Source organism: Oncorhynchus keta, chromosome 12 (assembly GCF_023373465.1).
Source record: "Oncorhynchus keta strain PuntledgeMale-10-30-2019 chromosome 12, Oket_V2, whole genome shotgun sequence".
Taxonomy (NCBI): domain Eukaryota; kingdom Metazoa; phylum Chordata; class Actinopteri; order Salmoniformes; family Salmonidae; genus Oncorhynchus; species Oncorhynchus keta.
This window is the reverse complement of record NC_068432.1, coordinates 31,015,722-31,042,769: the sequence shown is the minus strand read 5'-3', so window position 1 is coordinate 31,042,769 and position 27,048 is coordinate 31,015,722. Positions and strand designations below refer to the sequence as shown.

The following is a 27,048-nucleotide window of genomic DNA, read 5'->3' as shown; positions in this document are numbered from 1 at the left end:
TTAACATCAAATCACATTAACCGTTACTCTCTCGCAGGAAACATTCACTCTTACAGAGACATTTAGAAACGAAAAATGACCATTTGAAAAATTAGCCATGAGAGTTTTTTGAGTGAGAATAAAGGTGACTTTCGAGTAGTAAGACATGTATAATACCAACAGATACCGTTAGTAAGAAGGGGCTTGAAGCGTCTTATATGGTGAGCTACAGAGTGGCTAGGACAGGTAAGCCCCATACTATTGTGTAGAACTTAATTCTTCCTGCTGCCGCGGATATAGCCAGGACAATGCTGGGGTATAAGGCCAAAAAAACTGCCACAGGCTGGCACAGCTCCTGGTATATGTCCGTTATGTTTATGGGGGGTCAATTAAGGAAGACATCCTTTTCTGCAAACCACTGGAACCATGAGAGGATATTTTTAAAGTACTGGACAGCTTTGTGACATCAAATGGACTTTGGTGGTCAAGATGTGTTGGTATTTGTACTGATGGCGCAAAAGCCATGACACGGAGACATAGTGGAGTGGTAATGAGCGTGCAAGCAGTTGTTCCCGACGCCACTTGGGTACACTGCAGCATCCACTAAAAGGCTCTTGCTGCCAAGCGAATGCCTGACAGCTTAAAAGACGTTTTGGACACTACAGTGAAAATGGTTAACTTTGTTAACCTGTTGCGACGAGCAATCCCGTATCCGGGAGCGTAATTATAGCCTCAAGCTCATTACCATAACGCAACGTTAAAGCAAGGCCCCTGAATTCTCGTGTATTTTCTGCGTTATGCAATGATATGGGCAGCGACCATGTAATGTTTTTACAACATATAGAAGTGCGTTGGTTATCAAGGGGCAAAGTATTGACAAGTTTTTTTTATTTGAGAGATGAGCTTAAAGTTTTCTTGCTGACCATAATTTTCACTTGTCTGACTCCATGCATGATGATGAGTTTCTCACATGACTGGCCTATCTGGGTGTTTTTTCTCACTTCAATGATCTGAATCTAAGTACAGGGACTCTCTATTCAATATGTGGGACAACATTGAGTCTATGATTAAGAGTTTAGAGCTCTTCTCTGTCTGCATTAACAAGGACAACACACAGGTCTTTACATCATTGTATGAATTTTTTGTGGGCAAATGAACTCAAGCTTACAACAATGTCAAATGTGATATAGCGAAGCACCTGAGTGAGCTGGGTGCGCAATTATGCAGATACATTCCTGAAACGTACAACACAAACAACTGGATTCGTTTTCCCTTTCATTCCCTTCCTGCAGTCCAGTTACAGATATCTGAACAAGAGAGCCTCATCGAAATTGCACAAGCGGGTCTGTGAAAATTTCATTTAATCAGAAGCCACTGACAGATTTCTGGATAGGGCTGCGCTCAGAGTATCCTGCCTTGGCAAATCGCACTGTTAAGACGCTGATTCCCATTGCAACCAACCACATACCTATGTGAGAGTGGATTCTTGGCCCTCACTGGCATGAAAACTAAATACAGGCACAGACTGTGTGTGGAAAATGATGTAAGACTGAAACTCTCTCCAATACAACCCAACATTGCAGAGTCTTGTGCATCATTTTAAGCACACCCTTCTCATTAACCTGTGGTGAGTTATTCACAATTATTGATGAACAAATAAGGTTTTGTATATAAGATGGCTAAATAAAGAGCAAAATTATTGATTATTATTATATTATTGTTTGTGCCCGGTCCTATAAGAGCTTTTCCCATGACAAAAATTCACAATCATTCTTATGTTTAATAAATGTATCGTATAGTGTGCGTGTGTAGCAGGCTTACAATGATGGCAAAAAAAATTACATTTGAGAGTACGCTGACCCTGGTGCTAGAGGGGGTATGCAGCTGGAGGTTGAATGTTTGAAGGGGTACGGGACTATAAAAAGTTTGGGAACCACTGCCTTATATGAACTGTAATGCAGTAAAATCTTTGAAATTGTTGCATGTTGCATTTATATTTTTGTTCGGTGTATAATTGCCACTGAAGTACAGATCCCATTCTACGTAGCTATTTGTAGGCTACCACAGTGTATGGATATAGCACTTTTGCATTTCAACTGAACTGGAAAACACTTCAACTTGTTATAGTAGAATGTATTTACCCAGTGAAATAAACCCTGCTCTCTCCTAGCCGAGCGTCAGTAATCCGGGGGCAGGTGGTGGCAGTAGACGGGACCCCACTGGTGGGTGTGAACATCAGCTTCCAGCAGTACCCCGAATTTGGCTTCTCTGTCAGTCGCCAGGATGGGAGGTAGGTAGATAGTGGTCAAGTATTGTATGTGGATAATAGTGGTGCAACGGATCACAAAACTCACGGTTTGGATGGATCACGGTATTGAGTCACCGATCGGATCATTTTTCGGATCAGCAAAAATAAAGAGGCAGACAAATATAACTTTTCTTTACATTTATTACTTAAAGAACACTTAAAGCAAGGAACTTTTCGATGTTTAAATGAAATATTAAAATAAAATATTCAATACTCAATTGAATTAAAGTGCAATATGAGGCAATATGGCACTTTATTCCTTTGAACAATAGTGAATGAAAAAATAGCCCGTGTCCACATTATAAAAAAAAAAGTAAAGAAAGAAAGCAAAGCAGACCTGAGCTTATAACTTAAAATTATTTTTCAATAAGATGAGGATGTCTACATTGTCTGGGGAGAGGGTAGACCTCTTTGCAGTCACCATGTCTCCTGCCTTGGAGAACACCCTCTCGCTAGGAACTGAAGTGCCAGACACAGCCAGGTAGCATCTTGCCATCATGGAAATGTGAGGGTATTTACACATTGCTTTTCCACCATGCCAGTGGATCACCATCCACTGGAATGCCACTTGCTGCCTTGTATGATGACATCTCCTCTTTGATGGTGTTGGCAAACATCTTGCCTGTGTCCTTGCTCGCAAAGGTTTCCCCGAAAAGCTCCTTCATGGCCAAATTATTTTGTGGAGGAGATGCCTCTGAGTCTGCTCCTGTCGGCTCTGTGGCTTGAACCTTGGATCCAGTGGAGTAGATCTATGAAGGTAGTCCTGTACATTAGGGGGGTATCTGGGGTTCAGGTCCTCTCTAATGGCAGCCTTGACATATCTAGTGATGGCGTTGTCTTCCTCACTTGAGGTCATGGATTGTAGAAACTTTGTTTTCAGAGGTAGGATCATGGACAGACACTGCAGTTTCAGTGCTCAATGATGATATTTTCCTGTTCATAAAGATCTGGCACGATCTTCATACTGAAGTGGGTGCGCAAGGGGATTTCATAGCGTGGCTCAAGCACTTTCACCATATTTTTAAACCCTTTGTTTTCCACAGCAGAGTATGGCCTCATGTCTGCAGTGATAAACATCCCAATAGATTTTGTGATGGCTTTAACCCGGATTGGATTCTGCAGCAAAGGGCTTAAATGCCGCGGTGAGAAGTTGTTGTCTCTTGGCTGAGTTGGCTCCCGTCACTGACACACAAGGGTGATGACGCTTTAAATGTATGGCCATGCTCAATGTATTTCCATGATCATACGGCTTTCTTGTTGCACAATGCCTACACACCGTAATGGTGTTGCCCACCACCCTGCCCACCACCCATCATATTTGACAGGGAAGCCAAAATGCTCCCGTACATGAGACTTAAATGAAGCGGGAGGCTTTGCCAGTTCTTCAGCTCCTCCGCTAGCCATGGCTGTTACTGCTCTTTCTTCTTTGTTTTTTGCAACGCGAGCAGCCAAGTTTGATTCGTTGGGATTCAACATGCCCCGTTCACGTGAACAGTACACACAACTGCTTTAAAAAAATAATCAAATCATCCTTCAGGCTTCAGAGCACGCATCTGTCTTGTCTTTTATCTTTTCACTGCAGCTCTGCATCGAGATTTAGAGAATTATTACTTTAAAAAGTAACAGCGGCAGTAGAACTGTATTTCACACTATGATGGTTAAACTTTGCAATTGATCCGCGGTTCACATGCGTGCCGAATCGTGGGGGGGGGGGGATCCGTACAGATCACGGATCAACTACGGTCCGTTACACCACTAGTGGATACTACAGTAAACTGGCTTATGATGCTGAGATAGTCTTGCTCTGATTTGTGTCGATTCTGTTCCTGTAGTTTTGACCTGGTGGCTGCAGGGGGAATCTCAGTCTCCCTGATCTTCCAGAGGGCTCCCTTCCTCATGCAGAAACGCACCGTCTGGTTACCATGGAACCAGTTTGTGGTTGTAGAGAAGGTCACCATGGCGAGGGTGGAGTCTCGCCCCCCTGTATGTGACCTGAAGAACCTGGTCAGTCCCTACCCAATCGTCCTCCCCTCCCCTCTCACCCGTTTCGCCAGCACCTGTGAGGAGCGAGGCCCAGCGATCCCTGAGCTGCAGGTACAGTAGACTGCCCACTCACCAGCCAGTAATAAACATAATATATATGGTAATATACAGTATTAAGTCCCAGTGGTACTCACTCAGCTTTCAATTACAACCTATACTCTACTCGGAATATCATGTTATGATGACTTCCAGGTGTAAGTGAAAGATTGTTGTTTTTATTCCAATTCCTAGAATTTTTCTTTAGTAGGATATTGAAATGTATTTTTTATGCGTTCTTCCAGCACCATGTCAAATTTTAAGCAGGCTCATATTGTACCTGTGAATCATCTTAGAATCTCACACTAATCAGTTGCCGGGGCGCTTTATTCACAGAGCTGCCATCTGCTTGCTATTTTCTCCCCCGAACCCCCTGATATTCCTACCTCTTTGGAACTGTGTTTTGCAGTGTGTAGACGACTAGACGTCCTAGTTTGTTGTGGAAGATAATGAAACTGATAGTGATTTTAATGAGGACCCAGTTCAGAATGCTTGGATCTGTGAGCAGTGAAGGGTGGGAGTGGGGGTTAGATCATCAGCAGTAATTAAAATGTCCTCCTGTACGTTGCTAATGATATAGGATATATAGTTGCTATTTTGTATTCCAGGGGCATAGTGTTACAAAGAATGTTCAAAGTTTTAAAAAGTGTCAAGTATCGTTATTTATGATTTGCTTTCAAGAAATATACAGTATGTGCAAGTATATCTTGGAGCGAGTACAAACACTGAGTGATCAAAAATTCTTTACTGAAAAAGTTGTAAAAGTTTTCTATACGTACAGTCGGTATCCTTGGGGCTTTTGAAGCCTTTCCAACTCCTAGTTACCAATAGCATGTAATAACAGCAGGTGAAATGCTTTCTCCTCCTTCTCAGGCTGTCCAAGAGGAGATCACCATCCCTGGCAGTTTCTTAAAGCTCAGCTACCTGAGCACCCGCTCCCCTGGCTACAAGTCTCTGTTCCGCATCATCTTAACCCACTCCATCATCCCCACTGGCCTCGTTAAGGTGCACGTATCCTCCGCCATCGAGGGACGCCTCTTCCAGAAGTGGTTCCCTGCTGCCCCCAACCTGGTCTATGTCCTGGCCTGGAACAAGACTGATGTCTATGGGCAGAAAGTGTTGGGCCTGGCCCAAGCTTTGGGTAAGACAGTATGGAGCACTTGAATCATATACATTCAGATTCCCTATATGGCAAATACAATGTGCTGTATTTCACTCTTTTGACAATTTACACCCAAGGGATGAAAGCAAGTAAGTATTCTCCATTGGGTAACTACGAGAGACAATCTGTAGCTAATGGAAGATAAAAATCTATAAAGACAGTATAATGTTCAACAGTGTAACAGAAGAACAGCATGTTACTTTTGTTATACTTTATCTTTAGATAATACAATCACACAGAGCTCTAAAGACATTGTCAGTGTGTTAATGGTCAGTAGTATGAAAGCCTGAGAGATTTATGAAGGGCCACATGTAAGCTCTATATCAGTGGTTGATTTAGTGTGCCGTCTGCCTATTGGGAGCACCAGCTCTTAATAGAGAGAGTGTTACAAATCTAAATGGAATAGAAAGCAGGAGAGACCCAGCTAGCACATTTGGTTCCTTGGAAGTTGTGGGAACGTATGTTTTTGGTAGCCCATTGGTTCTGGGAAGGTTCCTGACCGGTAAATCTGAAAGTAGTTTAAATGTTCTGAAAACAGGAAGTGAACATTTCACCTGTTCTGGGAACTAAAATGTTTAGTTGTAAAGGAGGTTTTGAGAACTTTTTACTATGGCTCCCTGAAATGTTTCCCGTTTTGAGATTGGAAATTATAGGTTATTTTGAGGTTTTTGAATTACTTACTTGAGGAAACCTGCCGAAAACGTTATGCTGTAGTACTGAAATTCCCATACGAGAACATTGTTTCATGAAATTTCTCTGAACTACTTGAGAACATTCCCAATGTCAAACCAGTTGGAGAACGTTCATAGAACATTACTAAAAAATGTAATTAAATGTAACCATGTTTAGACTTTTAGGAAATGTTCTGTTAAAGTAATGAAATACCAAGAAAATAATTTTATTCTGTCAAGTTCCTTAAATGGGCTGAGAATGTTCCCAAGTCAAGCAACTATCCTGCTCCATTCCCAGAATATTGAAGGAAGGTTGTATGCAAAATAACCATAAGATGTTCACCAAGCTCTAAGATACATATGGTTCTCAGAATGTCATGTGCTAGCTGGACACTCTTATCTCTTTCACACTATGAGGATTTGTCTCTTGATTGCTCCATGTATTACTATCAGATAGCAGAGTGTTTCTTTGATTGCCTGGCTGGTGTGCATGCGTTGGAATCCTTTCTCACTGAATGCACAATTTAATTTGTGTGTATTCAGCTCCTTGATGGTGGATATGATGCACTGTGGTTAATAGTCTGTGATATAAATAGGAAGTCCTGGAGATGTTACGGACCGAACACATGACACAATTAGGAACAACATCCAAACTAAATTCAAATTCAAAACACACATTTTGTTATAGGGCAAACATATTTTCATCCACACGAAACCAGAGGAAGAGATAAGGAAATGAGACAGACTCTAATTTATTCATTTATCTTTATGTACCAGTGGGAATTGAGCTCTCTCTCTCTCATGCTTTCTCTCCCTCCTTCCTCCTCACCATCTCTCTCTCCATTGCCAATAGTAACAGGCTGATCTATCATGGTGAGACAGGCAGGAGCCTGTAGCTACTCTGTGTAACTGACTATATCCTGCTTGTTGTGTGTGTGTGTGTGTGTGTGTTTGCGTGTGCTTCCTTCGCATGTGTTTGTGTGGGTGAGTGAGGAAGAGAGAGAGACAGCAAGACAGAGTGACAAAAATTGTGTGAGCATGTACACATACTGGGTGGATGCAGCAGAGCATGATGGTATCAGTGATGCATTAAAAAGGCTCCGGAGACTCGCAGATTGTTAGCACACATCCAGGCTCCGCTATAACCACCGTGCTGCATCGTTCCAGCCTCTGCCTTGACCACAGCAACTCCAGATTCAAGCAATTGTACACTGTGCAGGAGCTAGCCGCACCATCACAAAAGCATTAGGGGTTGTTGTGTTCCAGGAATGTCTTTTTGTAAATGCAATAATAACAGCATAATGAATGCATTGGCGGCGTCACATTAACGGCCTAGTGGTCTATTGTGTTCCAGTCTCTGTAGGCTATGAGTATGAGTCATGTGCTGACTACATTGTGTGGGAGAGAAGGATGGCTCAGCTGCAGGGCTTTGAGATGATTGCCTCCAACCTAGGCGGCTGGTCCCTGGACAAGCACCACATCCTTAACCTCCAAAGCGGTGAGGGCTCTTTCTGTTTCTCTGTATCACAATTCCATTCAACAGTACTTTACCCTAAGCCTACCTGACCTGACACTATTTCATACCTGGTTATCCAGTAGGAATATTGTGAAGACATTCTTGCCAAACTATCATTTTTTAAAACTTCCATTTCAAATTACTTGATATAGACTAGTCATTCCTCTGGATTGGATTATAATTGCTAGTTGTCCTTAAACTCTAGGTGTCCTACACAAAGGGAATGGAGAGAACATTTTCATCTCCCAGCAACCTCCAGTCATCCACACAGTGATGGGGACGGGGAACGTGCGCACCATCCCCTGCCCCAACTGTAATGGGCCTGCCCTGGGCAGCAAGCTCTACGCTCCTGTCGCTATCACTTGTGGCTCCGACGGCAGCATCTACATTGGCGACTTCAACTTCATCAGAAGGATTCTACCCAACGGATTTGCTATTAGCATTCTAGAACTGAGGTGACACTTTAAGACTAACAGTTAAAGCAGCAATATGTAACTAAATGCACATGGAAATAAATCAAATCAAATTTTATTTGTCACATACACATGGTTAGCAGATGTTAATGCGAGTGTAGCGAAATGCTTGTGCTTCTAGTTCCGACAATGCAGTAATAACCAACGAGTAATCTAGCTAACAATTCCAAAACTACTACCTTATACACACAAGTGTAAGGGGATAAAGAATATGTACATAAAGATATATGAATGAGTGATGGTACAGAGCGGCACAGGCAAGATGCAGTAGATGGTATCGAGTACAGTATATACATATGAGATGAGTATGTAAACAAAGTGGCATAGTTTAAAGTGGCTAGTGATACATGTATTACATAAAGATGCAGTAGATGATATAGAGTACAGTATATACGTAAACATATGAGATAAATAATGTAGGGTATGTAACATTGTTTAAAGTGGCTAGTGATATATTTTACATCAATTCCAACCATTCCCATTATTAAAGTGGCTGGAGTTGAGTCAGTGTGTTGGCAGCAGCCACTCAATGTTAGTGGTGGCTGTTTAACAGTCTGATGGCCTTGAGATAGAAGCTGTTTTTCAGTCTCTCGGTCTCAGCTTTGATGCACCTGTACTGACCTCGCCTTCTGGATGATAGCGGGGTGAACAGGCAGTGGCTCGGGTGGTTGTTGTCCTTGATGATCTTTATGGCCTTCCTGTGACATCGGGTGGTGTAGGTGTCCTGGAGGGCAGGTAGTTTGCCCCCGGTGATGTGTTGTGCAGACCTCACTACCCTCTGGAGAGCCTTACGGTTGTGGGCGGAGCAGTTGCCGTACCAGGCGGTGATACAGCCCGATAGGATGCTCTCGATTGTGCATCTGTAGAAGTTTGTGAGTGCTTTTGGTGACAAGCCAAATTTCTTCAGCCTCCTGAGGTTGAAGAGGCGCTGCTGCGCCTTCTTCACGATGCTGTCTGTGTGGGTGGACCAATTCAGTTTGTCTGTGATGTGTACGCCGAGGAACTTAAAACTTACTACCCTCTCCACTACTTGTATGTGTTTATGTGCATATGGATGTATATACATATTTTGTAGTGCTAGTTGCCCAAATATTTTGCTGTTGTTGTTATGACTGTTCAATTTTCAAGATCAAATGGAAAAAGATGAGAAAATAAGTCATTTATTGTGCATACAGTATACGAACAAACTGAACAGAAAAGTTTCATTGAAATGCTTTCATAAGTGTAATCATGGATCGAAGAAGAGACATTTCTCAAAGGATAAGAACTAATACTGTCTTTCTATCTCTTTAATACAACGCTGCTAGGAATCGCGATATCAGGCACAGGTACGTTTTCAATACCATATTCATCCATAATGTATTTTCCTCAAAACTGTTTTTATGACACTGCTGCATGAAGAGAGCGGTGCTTCAGTTGCAAACCGCCAGCCTCCCTTTCATGGATGAAAGAAGACGTTCTCATTTGGTTACAGAATACAGGATTAGAAGCGAGGAGAGTCAGTCAATATGGAAGTGTATTGACCTGGATTTAAAAGTAGCAGGGATCAGAAATGGAGAGAAATACTTTGGAGAAAAATACAAACGAGGCGAGGTCTTTAAAGGGTGCCTCTTATTATAGACAAGCCCCAGCCTTTCATGTGTGTTTAGATGGGAGAGCACCCCGCTGAAGGCCAGTGTAACACTGTTGTGTTGGGATAGGCTTCTCATACTCTCTCCCCCGAACGAACAGGCTCTCATCTCTCCCAGAGATATGATTCATCTTTTCAAGCAACTGTCATGTTCGCAATTGATTATTTCTCAATCAAAGCCTGTAAAAAAAAAAATCACTGAACTAGCTGTGCTTTTTTCTTCACTGCTTGCTTGTATGGGATGGCACATTCAGCTAAAGCCTGAGATGAGTAATGTTCCTCTCCGAATCAGCATCTATAATCATAGCTTAATATTTACAGAGAGTTCACAAGGAAGCACGCCATCACACATAGCTCTTACACTCTGTCAGGGCTCATATTACACAGGCACTTAGGTTGCCTCCATCATTTTTGTCAGGATTTCAGTCCCCTTTCAGTTGCAGTGAATCAACTGTAAAGGTGATACAGCTGTCAGAATTAGCGCTGTAAGGATTTTAATAATAACTTCTGATGAAAAGGTGGAGTCTGTCTGTGGTTGGCAGATGTTTGTTTCACGTCAGCAAGATTTTAATGTCGGAGCTGATGACGTGGTTCCTCTTGAGCAACCATTTAATATGAAAGACTGTCGGAGGCAACTGAATTGGTGTTTAGTGATAAAAGCCAGCTCTTTGAAGATTGCTCAATACTGTATATGTGTATTTCATACAAACAGTACATTGTTCATGTTTTTGGTACTTTAGACCTAAGTGACTGGGTAACATTTTGCTCACAAGTCTGTTCTTTTCAGCACCAGCCCAGCACATAAGTACTACCTGGCCATGGACCCAGTAAGGGAGCTTCTTTACCTGTCTGACACCAGCAGCAGGAGGGTCTACAGACTCAGGACCCTCACAGAGCCGAAGGACCTGGCCAAGAACATGGAGGTGGTGGCAGGAACGGGGGACCAGTGCACCCCCTTCGACCAGGGCCACTGTGGAGACAGGGGCAAAGCCACCGAGGCCTCCCTCAACAACCCCAGAGGTACAGCATCATCATTACCTTAATAATCCTTTAAAAAAATCGGGGCTACCTTATTGCTTTCTATTTGAAATTTTGCTGAATCTATTGTATTTTGTGAAGTGTGAGATTTAAAAGGACACGGCTATTTACAGTGCTTTCAGAAAGTATTCACACCCCTTGACTTTTTCCACATTTTGTTGTGTTACAGACTTTGTGTCACTGGCCTACACACAATACCCCATAATGTAAAAGTTGAATTATATATTTTTTATTTTTTACAAATTATTACAAATGAAAAGCTGAAATGTCTTCAGTCAATAAGTATTCAACCTCTTTATTGCACGGATTCACTCTGTGTGCAATAATAGTGTTTAACATGATTTTTGAATGAGTATCTCATCTCTGTACCCCACACATAAAATGATTTCTAAGGTCCCTCAGTCGAGCAGTGAATTTCAAACAGATTCAACCACAAAGACCAGGTAGGTTTTCCAATGCCTCAGAAAGAATGGCACCTATTGTTAGATAGGTAAATGTTTTTTAAAAAGCAGACATTGAACATCCCTTAGTAAAAGATGCCGGCGTCCTTCCTAACTCGTCCATCCTAACTCAGTTGACGGAGATGAAGGAAACCGCTCAGGGATTGCACCATGAGGCCAATGGTGACTTTAAAACAGTTAGAGTTTAATGACTGTGATAGGAGAAAACTTAGGATGTATCAACAACATTGTAGTTTCTCCACAGTACTAACCTAAATGACAGTGACAAGAAGGAAGCCTGTACCAGAATCCAAATATTCCAAAACATGCATCCTGTTTGCAATGAGGCAGTAAACTGCGAAGAAATGTGGCAAAGAAATTAACTTTATTTCCTGAATACAAAGCATTATGCTTAGGGAAAATCCAACAAAACACATCACTGAGTACCATTATTCATATTTACAAGCATGGTGGTGGCTGCATCATGTTATGGGTATACTTTTCATCGGGGAAAACCTGATTCAGTCTGCTTTCCAACAGACACTTGGAGTCAAGTTCACCTTTCAACAGGACAATAATCTAAAACACAAGGCCAAATATACACGTAGAATGTTCCTGAGTGGCCTAGTTACAGTTTGTCCTTAAATCGGCATTAAAATCTGTGGCAAGACATTAACATAGCTGTCTAGCAATGAAAAAAGAACAATGTCCTAATATTGTACAATCCAGGTGTACAAAGCTCTTAGAGACTTACCCAGAAAGACTCACAGCTGTAATCACTGCCGCAGGTGATTCTAATATAATTGGACTCAGGGGGGTGACTTACTTACGTAAATTAAATATTTCTCTATTTCTTTTTCAATAAATTTGCTAACATTTCTAAAAACATGTTTTCACTTTCTCATTAAGGGGAATTGTGTATATGAGCGAGATACACTTTTTTATATCCATTTTGATTTCAGGCTGTAAAAGGTGGAATAAGTCTAGGGCTATGAATACTTTTTGAAGGCACTGTATATGCATTCAGCAACCAGCCCTTTTCTGAACCTGAGAAGCATTATGATTCAGTGTCTGAATATTGACAGATATTAGCAGAGGTTCAATGTGCTTCTGTCTTGTCAATGGAAAGTCCTTGAAATTGGTTTGTCCACCAATGATGATCCCATTCATTTTCTGTTCTCAAACAGCGGCGGCTTTGAAGTTCAAACAGAGTGTCTCTCCTTTTTGTCGGGGTTGAAATTCTTGTCTGCAGTCTCCGCTCCACAGTGAACATGTGTAAGAGCCAAATTAGAGCAATGTGGGCACATCATTTAGACTGGCTTCAGCCCGGGCATGATTTTTTGGCTCCAGTGATGAGACGCTATTAATTCCAGCTATGTGCCCGCCCCTCCTCTCTCCCCCTCCCTTTCCCCCTCAATCTCTCCCTCAGCCTTATCGTCTGGGCTGGGTGGAGCTTAGTTAGACCACACAGTACAGTATGGCAGCAATGGAAATGAATTTTGCTGCTCCTCCAATACACAATACCAGGGATCCCAGGCCCCGTAGGCACCAAAGTGATGCCCTTATCACAGGGGTGGGCAACATACGGCCCCACGGACCAAATTGAATGTGCTTGCGGTATGTATCCGGGGGAGGTTTGAGTAAAAAAAATCTACAATTATAATAATAATAAAATAAATGGGGGGGGAATATTATTTTGGGTAAAAAAAACACTCCAGGCCATTCTTGAACATCTAAAAATAGATTTTAAAAAGTATGTAGAAATTATAATGGACCTCTACATTTTCAAGTAACTGCCCTTTTTCTAGCCCACAAATTGCTTTTCACGAACAAATTGTTCCCCCAAAAAATCTTTGTGGCCCTCTGCTGAATTTTAAAATCCTGATGTGGCCCTTGAGACAAATGTATTGTCCACTCCTACATTATCAGGTGATAACACACAGTCCCTGCATCACACACAGTCCCAATAACTGACTCACCCCTGGTTTGTTCCATGTCATTTCAGCGAGCCATGACACCCAACATCTCAGATTGTTCTTGAATCATTTATGTAGTTAGAACCGGCCACATTATTTTGTTGAAATATATCTCTGAGAAATTAAGCTAATTGATTTTTACCCAAATTGTCAATTTTTATATATAGGGTGGCAGGGTAGCCTAGTGGTTAGAGCGTTGGACTAGTAACTGGAAGGTTGCAAGTTCAAACCCCCGAGCTGACAAGGTACAAATCTGTTGTTCTGCCCCTGAACAGGCAGTTAACCCACTGTTCCCCAGGCCGTCATTGAAAATAATAATTTGTTCTTCACTGACTTGCCTGGTTAAGTAAAAGTTTAAAAAATATATATATATATATTCAATAAAAATAGTACCTAATATCTGATTTGGACAAAGCTTTTCTCTAATAATGAGTAAGACACGAGGAATGGGATGGCAAGATGGCGGACTGAACACAGCAATGTAGATCACCTCAAGATAAAAATGTAATATTCAAAATCGGTAAGTTAGTACTTCACAATCTGGTGGGTAATAACCTTCAATCTGGATAACAAAACAAATTGTAAGACTAGAGAAATGTATTGACAAATATTACAAAAACAGCAACACCCAAACATGACGGAGAATAAGACAGGGGAACCTATCTCAAAACGAAAACGTGACTCTTCTACAGACACAGACGATTTAATCTTTTCACCACCGGAAATGGTAAAGGTCGAAACCGATCTATTAAAATCAATAAATGACAAACTGGGAAAACTTGAACTAGTCAGTAAGGATATAAAAGAGTTGAAGGCCTCGAGATGAGTGATGAAATATCTGTGACATTGGAGAAAGACACACAAACAAGTTAATGAACTTTAAAAGGAGAACATTGTTCTGAGAGAAGCCTTACTTGACATACAGACTAAATCCATAAGAGAGAATCTGGTACTTACATGTATCCAAGAGAAAGAAGAAGAGGTTCCTGAATACTTGTATGTAGTTAGAGTTCCTCCTTACAGCGCTTCATATCCCACACAAAGCTATTGACAAAATCCAACTCAAAAGTGTACACCGCTTCGGACAGAGAGGGCAGAGGTATGAACGCCCAATCTTTGCCAAATTTGCTTTCTTTAAACATAAAATATTGGTTAAAAGCCTGGGTAAAAGACTTGTTGGCATGAAAATAGGCATAAATGACCAGTTCCCGAAGGAAATTGCAGAACGACGCAAAGTTCTGTATCCAATTTTCAAGCATAGCTCTCGTAGTCAATAGAATGTATATTGATAACCAATTGACACAAAGACTACTCCATGGCTATTCTAAAAATGAAGCACACAATACTAGCCTTGGTAAGGATTGTAATAATACAACAAAACATATAGCTTTTCTATCTATCTTCAAATATAACTAATTGGAACACAAAAGCACTAATTCAACATGGTGGAGATAAAAACACAGCAGACAGAAGGCACAGTATGTGGGTATGTGTGGATGTATTGAGATGGATGGTGTGTGTTTTTTGGTGTTTAGGAAAGTGTGGCATTAAATGAGTGAGAAAGGAAATGGTTGCATATCCCAGACCCAATGTATGTCTGTGAACAGGTGTCGTGAGAGAGTTTTCAATTCTGTGCAGATGAGGGATATACATTTTATAATGAATTATACATCTTATTTATTATCCTATCATGGTGGAACAGCATTTAAAAATAAATTATACACCTAATTTATTTATTGTCCTATCATGGGGAACTACATTTTTAAAATAAATTCTACATATAACTTATTTATGGTCCTACACTACCGTACAAAAGTTTGGGGCCACTTAGAAATGTCCTTGTTTTTGAAAGAAAAGCATTTTTTTGTCCATTAAAATAACATCAAATTGATCAGAAATACAGTGTAGACATTGTTAATGTTGTAAATGACTATTGCAGCTGGCAGTTTTTTTAATGGAATATCTACATAGGCGTACAGAGGCCCATTATCAGCAACCATCACTCCTGTTTTCCAATGGCACGTTGTGTTAGCTAATCCAAGTTTATCATTTTAAAAGGCTAATTGATCATTAGAAAACCCTTTTGCAATTATGTTAGCACAGCTGAAAACTGTTGTCCTGATTAAAGAAGCAATAAAACTGGCCTTTAGACTAGTTGAGTATCTGGAGCATCAGCATCTTGATTACAGGCTCAGAATGGCCAGAAACAAAGGACTTTCTTCTGAAACTCATCAGTCTATTCTTGTTCTGAGAAATGAAGGCTATTCCATGCGAGAAATTGCCCAGAAACCAAAGATCTTGTACAACGCTGTGTACTACCTCCCTTCACAGAACAGCGCAAAATGGCTCTAACCAAAATAGAAAGAGGAGTGGGAGGCCCCAGTGCACAACTGAGCAAGAGGACAAGTACATTAGAGTGTCTAGTTTGAGAAACAGACACCTCACAAGTCCTCAACTGGCAGCTTCATTAAATAGTACCCGCAAAACACCAGTCTCAACGTCAACAGTGAAGAGGCGACCCCGGGATGCTGGCCTTCTAGGCAGAGTTGCAAAGAAAAAGCAATATCTCAGACTGGCCAATAAAAAGAAAATATTAAGATGGGCAAAAGAACAGACACTTGACAGAGGAACTGTCAACTGCATCCTGGAGTTTCCTCTTCATTGTTGAACACTGTTGTTCAGAGGAGCTAGCCAACAACACAGCTAACTCAATAACTTCAAACTGAAGATGGAAAGACTGCAAACTAGCTGCACTTTGTTTTGTTTTACCTTTTTTCAATTGATATTTCTTTGTATATATCCATAAAAATAATGCCAGCTGATTCATGATTTTGGAGAGACCATCAATGCACAAGGCGAGACCCAGATGGTTGGAGTCTTACAATGTTTATTCATCCAAAAAGGGGTAGGCAAGAGAACAGGCAAAAGGTTGTGTACAGGCAAAAGGTCAAAACCAGTTCAGAATCCAATAGGTACCGAAGGGCAGGCAGATTCAAGGTCAGGGCAGGCAGGATGATCAGGAAGGCAGGAAAGTAGTCCAGAGTCAGGCAGTGGTCAGAACCGGGAAGACTAGCAAATGAGAATAGAAAAGGAGTACGGGGAAAAACACACTGGTTGGCTTTACTAAACATACCAGATGAACTGGCACAGAGAGACAGGAAACACAAGGATAATACACTGAGGAAAATAAGCGACACCTGGAGGGGGTGGAGGCAATGACAGGAACAGATGAAACAGATCAGGGCGTGACAGAGACAGACAGCAAGGTTTTTCAAATCTCCGCTGTTGAAAACTAAATGTTAGTCTAAAAGAAATGTGAGACGATGTGTAGCTGCTTTTTATAGTGGAGATCAAGTTTATAAATTGCTTGGCTGGGCTGATGAGACAGTGGATTGTGCCGTCAGGTGGAACAGAGTAAATATGCATTTTAACATCAAATATTTAGCTGGTGGTAACTTAGACACCAGCTGGAATGCAGTTTTAACCAATCCGCATTCAAGATTAGACCCACCTGTTGTACAGAACCAGTCAAAAGTTTGGACACACCTACTCATACCTGGGTTTTTCTTTATTTTTACTATTTTTTACATTGTAGAATAATAGTGAAGACATCAACGCTATGAAATAACACATATGGAATCATATAGTAACCAAAACAAGTGTTAAACAAATCAAAATATATTTGAGATTTGAGATTTTTCAAAGTAGCCACCCTTTGCCTTGATGACAGCTTTGCATACGCTTGGCATTTTCTCAACCAGCTTCATGAGGTAGTCACCTGGAATTCATTTCAATTAACAAGTGTGTCTTGTTCAAAGTTATTTTGTGGAATTTCTTTCCTTCTTAATGCATTTGAGCCAATCAGTTGTGTTGTGACAAGGTAGGGGTGGTATACAGAAGATAGCCCTATTTGGTAAAATACCAACTCCATATTATAGCAAGAACAGTTCAAATAAGCAAAGAGATACAACAGTCCATCATTACTTTAAGACATGAAGTTCAGTAATTGCGGAAGATTTCAACAACTTTTAACGTTTCTTCAAGTACAGTCGCAAAAACCATCAAGCACTATGGTGAAACTGGCTCTCATGACGACTGCTACAGGAAAGGAAGACACAGAGTTACCTGCACCTCAGATTGCAGCCCAAATAAATAAGTAACAGACACATCAACTGTTCAGAAGAGACTGCTTGAATCAGGCCTTCATGGTCAAATTGCTGCAAAGAAACCACTACTAAAGGACACCAATAAGAAGAGACTTGCTTGGTCAAGAATCACGAGCAATGGACATTAGACCATTGTAAATATGTCCTTTTGGTCTGATGCATCCAAATTTGAGATTTTTGTATCCAACCGCCGTGTCTCTGTGAGACACAGAGTCGGTGAACAGATGATCTCTGCATGTGTGGTTCCCACTGTGAAGCATGGAGAAGGAGGTGTGAGGGTGCTTTGCTGGTGACACTGTCAATGATTTATTTAGAAATCAAGGCACACTTAACCTCCATGGCTACCACAACATTCTATAGCGATACACCATCCCATCTGTTTTGCGCTTAGTGGGACTGTCATTTGTTTTTCAACAGGACAATGACCCAAAACACACCTCCAGGCTGTGTAAGAGCTATTTGACCAAGAAGGAGAGTGATGGAGTGCTGCATCAGATTACCTGGCCTCCATAATCACCCGACCACAACCCAATTGAGATGGTTTGGGATGAGTTGGACCGCAGAGTGAAGGAAAAGCAGCCAGCAAGTGCTCAGCATATGTGGGAACTCCTTCAAGACTGTTGGGAAAGCATTCCAGGTGACTACCTCATGAAGCTGGTTGAGAGAATGCCAAGAGTTTGCAATGTTGTCATCAAGGCAAGGGTGGCTACTTTGAATATAAAATATAAAACACTTTTTTGTTTACCACTTGACTCCATATGTGTTTTTTCATAGTTCTGATGTTTTCACTATTATTCTACAACCCTTGAATGAGTAGGTGTTTCCAAACTTTTGACTGGTACTGTATAATTAAGTGATAATGCCTGAGAAGCCAGCGTTTGGAGGATATATTGGCACTGGTGTTGTTATGCCCGGGACGAATTTGAGGGCCGGCAAACCATGCTAATTGTTCCTCCAAACACAGGCTTTTATACAGTGGGCTGCCAACATATTCAAGTAATGATTGGCATATTTTAATTTAAAATATTATTTTGATTAATTTATTCATACTATTTCATCCTTCCACAAGATATAGTCCCGACACAAATTTAGGGTTGCTACCCGAGCTGGCTGGTTGTTCGCTCTAACGCGACCCAGTCGTTCAGTCTTGTATTTCTGTATCTATGGGTGCGACCCAGTTGCTTGTTCAAAATGTTCCTTTGCCAAACTGGCTGGCAACATTCTTATCCCTTGCTTGCTAGCTCGCCAAATACGGCTAATTTACAGTCACATCAAAAGGTGCAGCCAGAATAACAGCAAAGTAGCTGCATTTGCATTTGTTTACGCTGTTTTCTAGTGACATTCATTTGGATACATCCTTAACAATGAGCTAATGAGGCGCGATTTCACCTGGCATAGAAAATGTGCTCACTCATCAGGACACTGTTGTTCAGAGGAACTAGCTAACAAGACCGCTAACACAATCACTTCAAACTGAAGCTAGACAGACTCAAAATTATCTGCACTTCATTTCATTTGACCTTTTTTCAATTGACATTTCTTTGTATATATCCATAAAAATGCCAGCTGATTCATGATTTAGACTGGCTGAGAAATGCCTGTCTGTCTCGTCATGACACGTTCATTACTATGGGACAGCAGGAGATCAAATTTGAATATTGAAACAATGTTGCAAATGTCGGAGAGACAGAGAGCAATGTTTATACAAATCTCCACTGTTGAAAACTAAATCTTAGTCTAAAGAAATGTGAGATAATCTCTTGATGCTTTTTATAGTGGAGATCAAGTTTATAGATTGCTTGAATGGGCTGATGAGACAGTGGATTGCGCAGTTAGAAGGAACAGAGTAAATAGGCTTTTTAACATCCTAGATTTAGCTGGTAGTAATTTGTGGAATAGACACTGACTGGAGTGTGTATTTTTATTTGTACCTTTATTTAACTAGGCAAGAACAAATTCTTATTTTCAATGACGGCCTAGGAACAGTGGGTTAACTACCTGTTCAGGGGCAGAACGACAGATTTATACCTTGTCAGCTCGGGGATTTGAGCTTGCAACCTTTTGGTTACTAGTCCAACACTCTAACCACTAGGCTACCCTGCCGCCCCAGTTTTAACCAATCAGCATTCAGGATTAGACCCACCCGATTAGACCACCCGATTAGACCCACCTGTTCTGACCACTAGATGGTGCTGTTCCTACTATTAAGTGATTCATTTTTTACGTAAAATTTATAGTTCACCCAAATTAGAAAATTAAATATTGGTTTCCAGGCTTCTAGGACTGGCATTTCAATGAAGAGATATATGACAAAACACCTTGAGGATTGATTCAAACCACGTTTTCCATGTTTCAGTCGATATTATGGAGTTAATTCGGAAAAAAGTTTGACGTGTAGGTGACTGAATTTTCGGTTAGTTTCGGTAGCCAAATGCATAGTAACAAAACGGAACGTTGTGTCCTACACAAGATTCTTTCAGGAAAAACTGGACATCTGCTATGTAACTGAGAGTCTCCTCATTGAAACATCTGAAGTTCTTCAAAGGTAAATTATTTTATTTGATCCCTTTGCTGGTTTTTGTGAATATGTTGCGTGCTAAATGCTAACGCTAAATGCTAAGCTAGCTATCACCACTTACACAAATTATTGATTTTCTCTGGTTCTAAAGCATATTTTGAAAATCTGAGACGACAGGATTGTTAAGAAAAGGATAAGCTTGAGAGCAGGCATATTTATTTAATTTCATTTGCGATTTTTAGAAATCGCTAATGTTGCGTTATGGTAATGAGCTTGAGACTGTAGTCACGATCCCGCATGCGGGATGGGGCGGACTAAGAGGTTATTAAGAAGTCAATGGACAACGTATGATGACCATGCTTTGGTTTTGTTTACCTGGCCACTGTTTCAAATAGGGGTCGTTGTTCTTTAAAAAAGAAACTTGGAACAGCACCATCTATTGGTCAGAACTTGGTAATATTAGGCTGTAGGATGGAACATAAATCAAACAATTTAAAACTCGTTCAGGATTGGTGGGTCCCCTGTGGGACGGTTGAGCTAACGTAGGCTAATGCGATTAGCATGAGGTTGTAAGTAACAAGAAAACTTCCCAGGACATAGACATATCTGATATTGGCAGAAAGCTTAAATTCTTGTTAATATAACTGCACTGTCCAATTTACAGTAGCTATCACAGTGAAAGAATACATGCTATTGTTTGAGGAGAGTGCACAGTTCTGAACATGAGAAGTTATTAATAAACAAATTAGGCACATTTGGGTAGTCTTGATACAAAATTTAGAACAGAAATGCAATGGTTTATTGGATAAGTCTGAAACTTTGCTCATAACCTGATGCCAAAATCTAAATTGCACCTGGGCTTGAATAATACGTTATGGCCTTTCTCTTGCATTTCAAAGATAATGGTAAAAAAATATATATAAATAAATTGTTGTTTTTTTTCCTTTGTATTATCTTTGACCAGATCTAATGTGTTATATTAATTTCCATTTCCACAAACTTCAAAGTATTTTCCTTCAACTGGTACCAAGAATATGCATATCCTTGCTTCAGGCGGTTATATTTGGGTCATTTCAGGCGAAAATTGAAAAAATGTGGCCGATCCTTATTAAATGACAAATATCTCTGAAAAGGGGGGCAACAAATTCACTGGGAGTACGGTCCCCGGTCCCATGCAGCCAGTTTATTATTTTTTTATGTGTGTTTTGTTGTCACATGGGAGTAAATGATGACAGCCAAATCAAAATAAAGATGTTACTGTAAAACCATAACGAGTGATGAAACTGTTCCTAAATCAGGGCACCCAGGCTGGGTGGGAGCAGAATAGTGTATTGCTAACAGGATTTAAGTGTGTCATGGCTTACAGATCTGCAACGGTAGGTGAGAGGAAGAGAGGCTGCGGTACTCCACGGCGAGGCATTAACCTTCAGGAATAATGGGTATTACTGGCTGTCACAGATACAGATGCAGTCATTCTGAAGCAGCTGCAGTCCATACATGCACTACTGTTTGGGCCTTCATTGATATTGATGTTGTATTGACACTCTCCTCAGTCCCACGGTTTTTGCAGTGTCCCCAGAAGCACATAAAACATTAGAACTATTAATTATAATAGCTCCCTGAACCATGAAACCACAACATCAGTTCATCACTGTCAGCTCAGCCAGCCTTGGATTTATCCTCATTTTGTGCATCCTGCTGAATTACGTTGTGTTGCATAAATAGGACACTAAGAGAAAGGGCTTTGGATTATGCGTTTTTATTCCAAATATACTCTTAACTCGTCTGGCTATACTATTAACAGGCAGTATTACATTTAGTAAATTGTGTTAGGTTGTTTTTTTTGGTTATACAATCATCTTCACTTCCCCAATGTGTCAAAGTAGTTTTGTTTTATGGATCATTATTTGAGGACATATAAGGGTGTGATTAAATCAGTGAAAACTATTTGTACAGGCACGATCAAAATCAAGGAAACTGTCAGGTCAATTGCAATATGCAAAAACAGGGGTAGTAATAACATCAGATTATTCTTTGTCTGAGAAAGAGGTGTTTTACTAACCATGCCACACACAGTAATGAGGCTGATGCAACAGATCAGACCTTTTAGCTTAAAATGTTGATTCAGTTTTATTTCTTCATATAAGCTCGACAATGCGCACTGCACCACGCAAGAAGTTTCATGAGACAAATATCTGTTTGAAATTAAGAAAGAGGGGAGATCTAAAGATACATCCACTAACATGGGTTGCTAATATGACTAAGATGATGTCTTTGGCTGCTGGAAAATAAAATAATGTTGATTTGAAAAACCATAGAACACGAGAAAAAAAAAATTCAATGGTGTGTCTATAAAATAATTTTCTCAACATTTCTATGGTTATATTTTTGGCTAGGCTACTTTGAAACAAGGGAAGACATGTCTCATAAAATGATAATAAAGTTAATGGTTATATAATTTCAAACCGCCTCCGCTCAGATTTAAGTCAGGTGATGAGCGGTGTGCGGTACTGTCCTTCGCTCAGGTCTTTTGACCATTTGACCTGAATGAACCGTACCTCCAGTATGTCGACAGAATCAAGCCTTTATCCTTCATTATATTTGTCAAATATGACTGGTGTTTATCCTATATTTATGTAATTAAAAGACTCATTAAAGCTTGGCTACATTTTCCTTTTCCTCATGTCAGCATCTGTTTGGACATGAGGCTGTAGGCCAATATGCATATCACATACGCTTTGACATGTAGGCTTTTTTATTTAGGTACTTGAGAAATAGATTTAAATATTATTCCAATGTTGGCCTCTCTGATCAAATTCTGATCTGAGTAATTGTTTGATATTGTGATATTTGTGTGATTTATTCTTATTGTCCGACAAATATTTAGACTTGTCCCGGACAAGAGGACAAGCGTTAATGAGGAGACCTGGGTTTATTTTAATATAGTCATGTGAGGCTGATGAATGGCTCAGACATGATGAGATGACACTCCAGATGGGGATGGATTAGTTGGTCTGTCGCTCATAACAACAGCGAAATTGAGATCAATCCATTCCCCCTGGTGAATAGATTCCCATGTTGTTACGGTAACTGCAAATACTACATTGTTCCACCTGCAAGCGACTGTGTACTGTACAAGCTAATGTTCCACTTGGCCTGAATAGAAATACGTTGTATTAATGTGTGGATTTTGTGATTAGTAATTTGTATGCTTTTGGTGATGATGGTTGTCAGGATTGTTGTGACTAGGACTAGATGTTGTTAGATCTGGCATACAGAGGAAAGGTGCTGTCTATTTGCAGTTTGATATAATAAACACACTTTGCCACAGCACCTCACACAGTAATGACGTATTATTATTCTTTAGAACAATGCTTTAAAATAACCCTGACCTTTAGCCCAGCACTTGTGAAGGGTTATTTATTTTTTTAGCTCCTTAAGACAGCCTGAGGGAGAAGCTAGATTATGAAAGATGACATTGGCACACTTTTTGCTAAATCAAGCAGTGAATCAATTAGGTGTGTTGGCGGGTCTTTAGTTGATGCTCTGTCATTGTCACACAGATTGTGAGTCTTCCTTCATCAGCTTGTCAGCCTTTCTGATTGACAGGAGAGGGTGTGAATAATGTAGGCAGATGCCTTTAATTTCATTTTTGAATGGTAAAGAGGCCTTGCATTGCCAAGATAATGTAACACACAAAGACTTTTTCTAATTAGTATATGGGTTCATGTTATTTTCTTATGCATGTATTAGTAATATGCATGGCCTGCTGGTCTTGTGTATATCATATGTTTTTGCTATTGGTTGAAGTAAGGAGATTGGAATATGTGCAAGACCAAATCTTTCTTCAGGGTTTTAAAACATTGTGATCGTGAAGCAACTTTTATGAGTTGATGTTTTCAAAGGAACCAGACTGAGCCTAGGTGTAAAAGTAGAGGGATTAAACAAAGTGGATGGCAAGCGGTACCGGAGCGCCAAGTCTAGGTCCAAAAAGCTTGTTAACAGCTTCTACCCCCAAGCCATAAGACTCCCGAACAGCTAATCAAATGGCTACCCAGACTATTTGCATTGCCGTCACCCCCCCTTTTACGCTGCTACTACTCTGTTTATTATCTATGCATAGTCATGCTAACTCTACCTACCCTGTACATATTACCTCAAATACCTTGACCAACCTGTGCCCTCGCACATTGACTCTGTACTTGCTCCTGAGTGGCGCTGCATCTCAGTGCTAGAGGCGCCACTCAAATCCAGTTGGCCCAGCGTCGTCCGGGTTTGGCAGGTGTAGGCCATCATTGTAAATAAGAATTTGTTCTTAACTGACTTGTCTATATGAATAAAGGTTAAATACAAATGATTTAAATAATAATATAGCCCCGCTACTGTTATTTTACTACTGCTCTTTAATTATTTTTATGTGTAGTTTTTACTTAACACTTATTTTTCTTAAAACTGCATGTTGGTTAAGTAAGCATTTCCCTGTTGTATTTGGTGCAATTTGATTTGATTTGAAAAAGCTATTCTAACCAAGAGAACATCTGATATGCCATGAATAGCAACAGGTTAGGAGATGTTATTGTAAACGTGGTAGTTGTCATTGTAAACATGGGAACACATATTCATTCCGTTGTTATATAACCAGGGAACTGTAAAGTTCTGAGGGTATTGATTGGTAGAACATATTAAAGTGTAAGCCAACAGACAGGAAACCAATAGACTGAACAAGGATGAGGTAGCGACTGACTGTCGTGGTTGGAACTTAAACATGGATAAGCAGTAATGTAGACTGGCTACTTCTTAAACCGAGTTCAAGTCTATCCATTAGATAATGCATATCCAATGATCACTGGCGTAACACACACCCCTGCAAGGCAGGGAGGCCCACAGGCAGGAAATTATCTTTAAAAATGCAAAATTCTCTCAGCCTCTACAAAATGTGTAGAATGGCATGAGATGAACTATAAAATACAAATTTTTCTCCCTGCCCTTTGGCAGTATGTGTAGCATTGCATGAAATTAGCTTTAAAACAGAAACAAAAGTTCTCAACATCATGGCAAAATGTGTAGAATAGCTTGATATTAGCTATAAAACTGCACATTTTTCTATTTGCCCCATGGTGAAATGTGTGGAATTGCTCAGACCTTGCGGGTGGGGGGGTTATGGCAAGAAACTGCAGTACGCCACTGCCAGTGATATCCTGTTGCTTGATGCATCTTAGCAAGAAGAGGGCAGAATAAGTGGATTTTTCCAACAATTGTATACTGAGTGACTAGGGCTCTTAAGGATGAACAAATGCTTTTAAAGAAAGATAAGGTCATTGGCAGACTGATTCAAATGTCTGATAACCTGACACCAGGTCCACATGCTTTATAATAGTCTCCTCAGAAAAAAATTAGCTTTTAGAAAGTTTTTCCCCCAAAAAATTCAGTTGCACACTTCTAAAATATATTTTCAATCAATACACTCTTGACCTTAAAGCAGTCGATGGTCCTCACCCCACGGAAATCTGAGAGTTGTTGTTTTCTCACTCTAAATTCTTACCACATAAATAGTGTAGCAGACAACAAAGTACTCAATACCATCATATCCAGAGATGTACTGTATATCGGATATAAATGCATTTAACTGACTGTTACAGGAGGATTTCACTGTGTTAAAGATAATTGTTGAAATCCTTGGTTTACTTGTTTGTTTACTTAATGCAATGCCATTTAGATGCAGTGTAGAGGGTCTGTAGTGTCTGCTAGAAATGTATCTGATTCTAACAGTAGCAGCAGCTATCAAGCAGCAGCTATGATGTGGTTAAACAAACATTGGATTTACTTCACTTTCAGTGGATTCATATTGACTGGAAATATGGTGACGAACCGATTACAAACAAAAAATAAATGCAACACATTGCGCATTGATTAAGTATTTTCAAGCTGGAGAGAGTGCTTGGCCATGAAATAGATGTAGAAGTGTTTTTCTTCTTGATTATCCATAAAAAGATCTCCCAGAAGTAGGTCAACCACTAGGTTCCGTAGAGTATCTGGCAACACGTTGCCTCAAGTGGGCCACAATGTACTGTAAACAAATTGGTATCAATAATACTCCCTCCTTGTATTCCATTGTACAATAGCAGTAGTGGTAGTAGTAGTGTTTCAGGTGATATACTGTACCTCCCTTCCCAGTCTCAGAACACCAGTCCCTTTAGCCCCCAGCCTTATTCACCCAAAAAGAATGCCAAACCCTTTAAAGCCCACACTGGATCTCAATATTTTTCAATAACAAAGGTGGGCGTTAGCTATACCAGATACACAGATCCCATGGTTTAGTTTCAATGTGGCAGCGTTTCAAAGAAATTCATAAGCATTTTCCACCACGTTTGTGGCAGTTCTCAACTCAAACATATATGTCCAATTATCGACCTCCCGTGTGGTGCAGGAATCAAGCTGCCACACACGAAAGTCCTCTCCAGAGAGAACAAGAGCTGTCCGTACAATCATTGCATAGGACGTGTACACTCCACGTTATCAGTGCGAGACGGCATGGAGGCTGCCAGTGCTGTTTTAATGAGGAAGCATGCATGAAAGTGGCAGGAGCAGTCATCTGTGAACACACGTACGCTCAGGCAGGACCCACATATCAGTCTCTCTGATGTGGAGCAACTGGCTGTGGAAGCCAGGGAGCGGCACCAGGCACCCAGTCATCCAGGCATCCCAGGCAGACACATTGCAGCTTCCTCCAACCAGCACTGGCCAGGCTAGGCTGCCCTGGATATGTTGCGTTTTGCCCCAGCAGCAGGGACCAGAGATAGATCAGGGTCAAGAGCTTCTCCTCAAAATTAATGTTTTACCTTCTTTATTTTATTAAATACATTGGCCGAGGTATTAACGCTGGGTCAGACCTGGTGACTGGTCAATTCATCATTTTATTTCCCACCTTTTCCCCAGGGCATCCACCTAAGCTTGTGCTGTGAAATGTTACATGATACCCAGGGTAATAGCTTTGGACTCCTGGCATCTGAAGTAGCATTATTTTTGTCTGTGCCATAAATTATTTGGTCTCTCTCGTTCAGCAGTGGATTTAACTCACCAGGCCGATGTTTG

General features: G+C 40.6%; 1 protein-coding gene across 1 annotated transcript in view; it reads left to right on the top strand.

Annotated features, from left to right (window-relative positions):
* Positions 1 to 27,048, top strand: part of tenm1 (teneurin transmembrane protein 1) — a 214,180-nt gene that overhangs the window by 155,838 nt on the left and 31,294 nt on the right. The window contains exons 16-22 of the mRNA XM_052458010.1: positions 2,150 to 2,269; positions 4,120 to 4,381; positions 5,240 to 5,507; positions 7,554 to 7,697; positions 7,921 to 8,170; positions 9,496 to 9,516; positions 10,606 to 10,838. Of these exons, the coding sequence (XP_052313970.1) occupies positions 2,150 to 2,269; positions 4,120 to 4,381; positions 5,240 to 5,507; positions 7,554 to 7,697; positions 7,921 to 8,170; positions 9,496 to 9,516; positions 10,606 to 10,838 (1,298 nt within the window). The remainder of the gene's footprint in view (positions 1 to 2,149; positions 2,270 to 4,119; positions 4,382 to 5,239; positions 5,508 to 7,553; positions 7,698 to 7,920; positions 8,171 to 9,495; positions 9,517 to 10,605; positions 10,839 to 27,048) is intronic.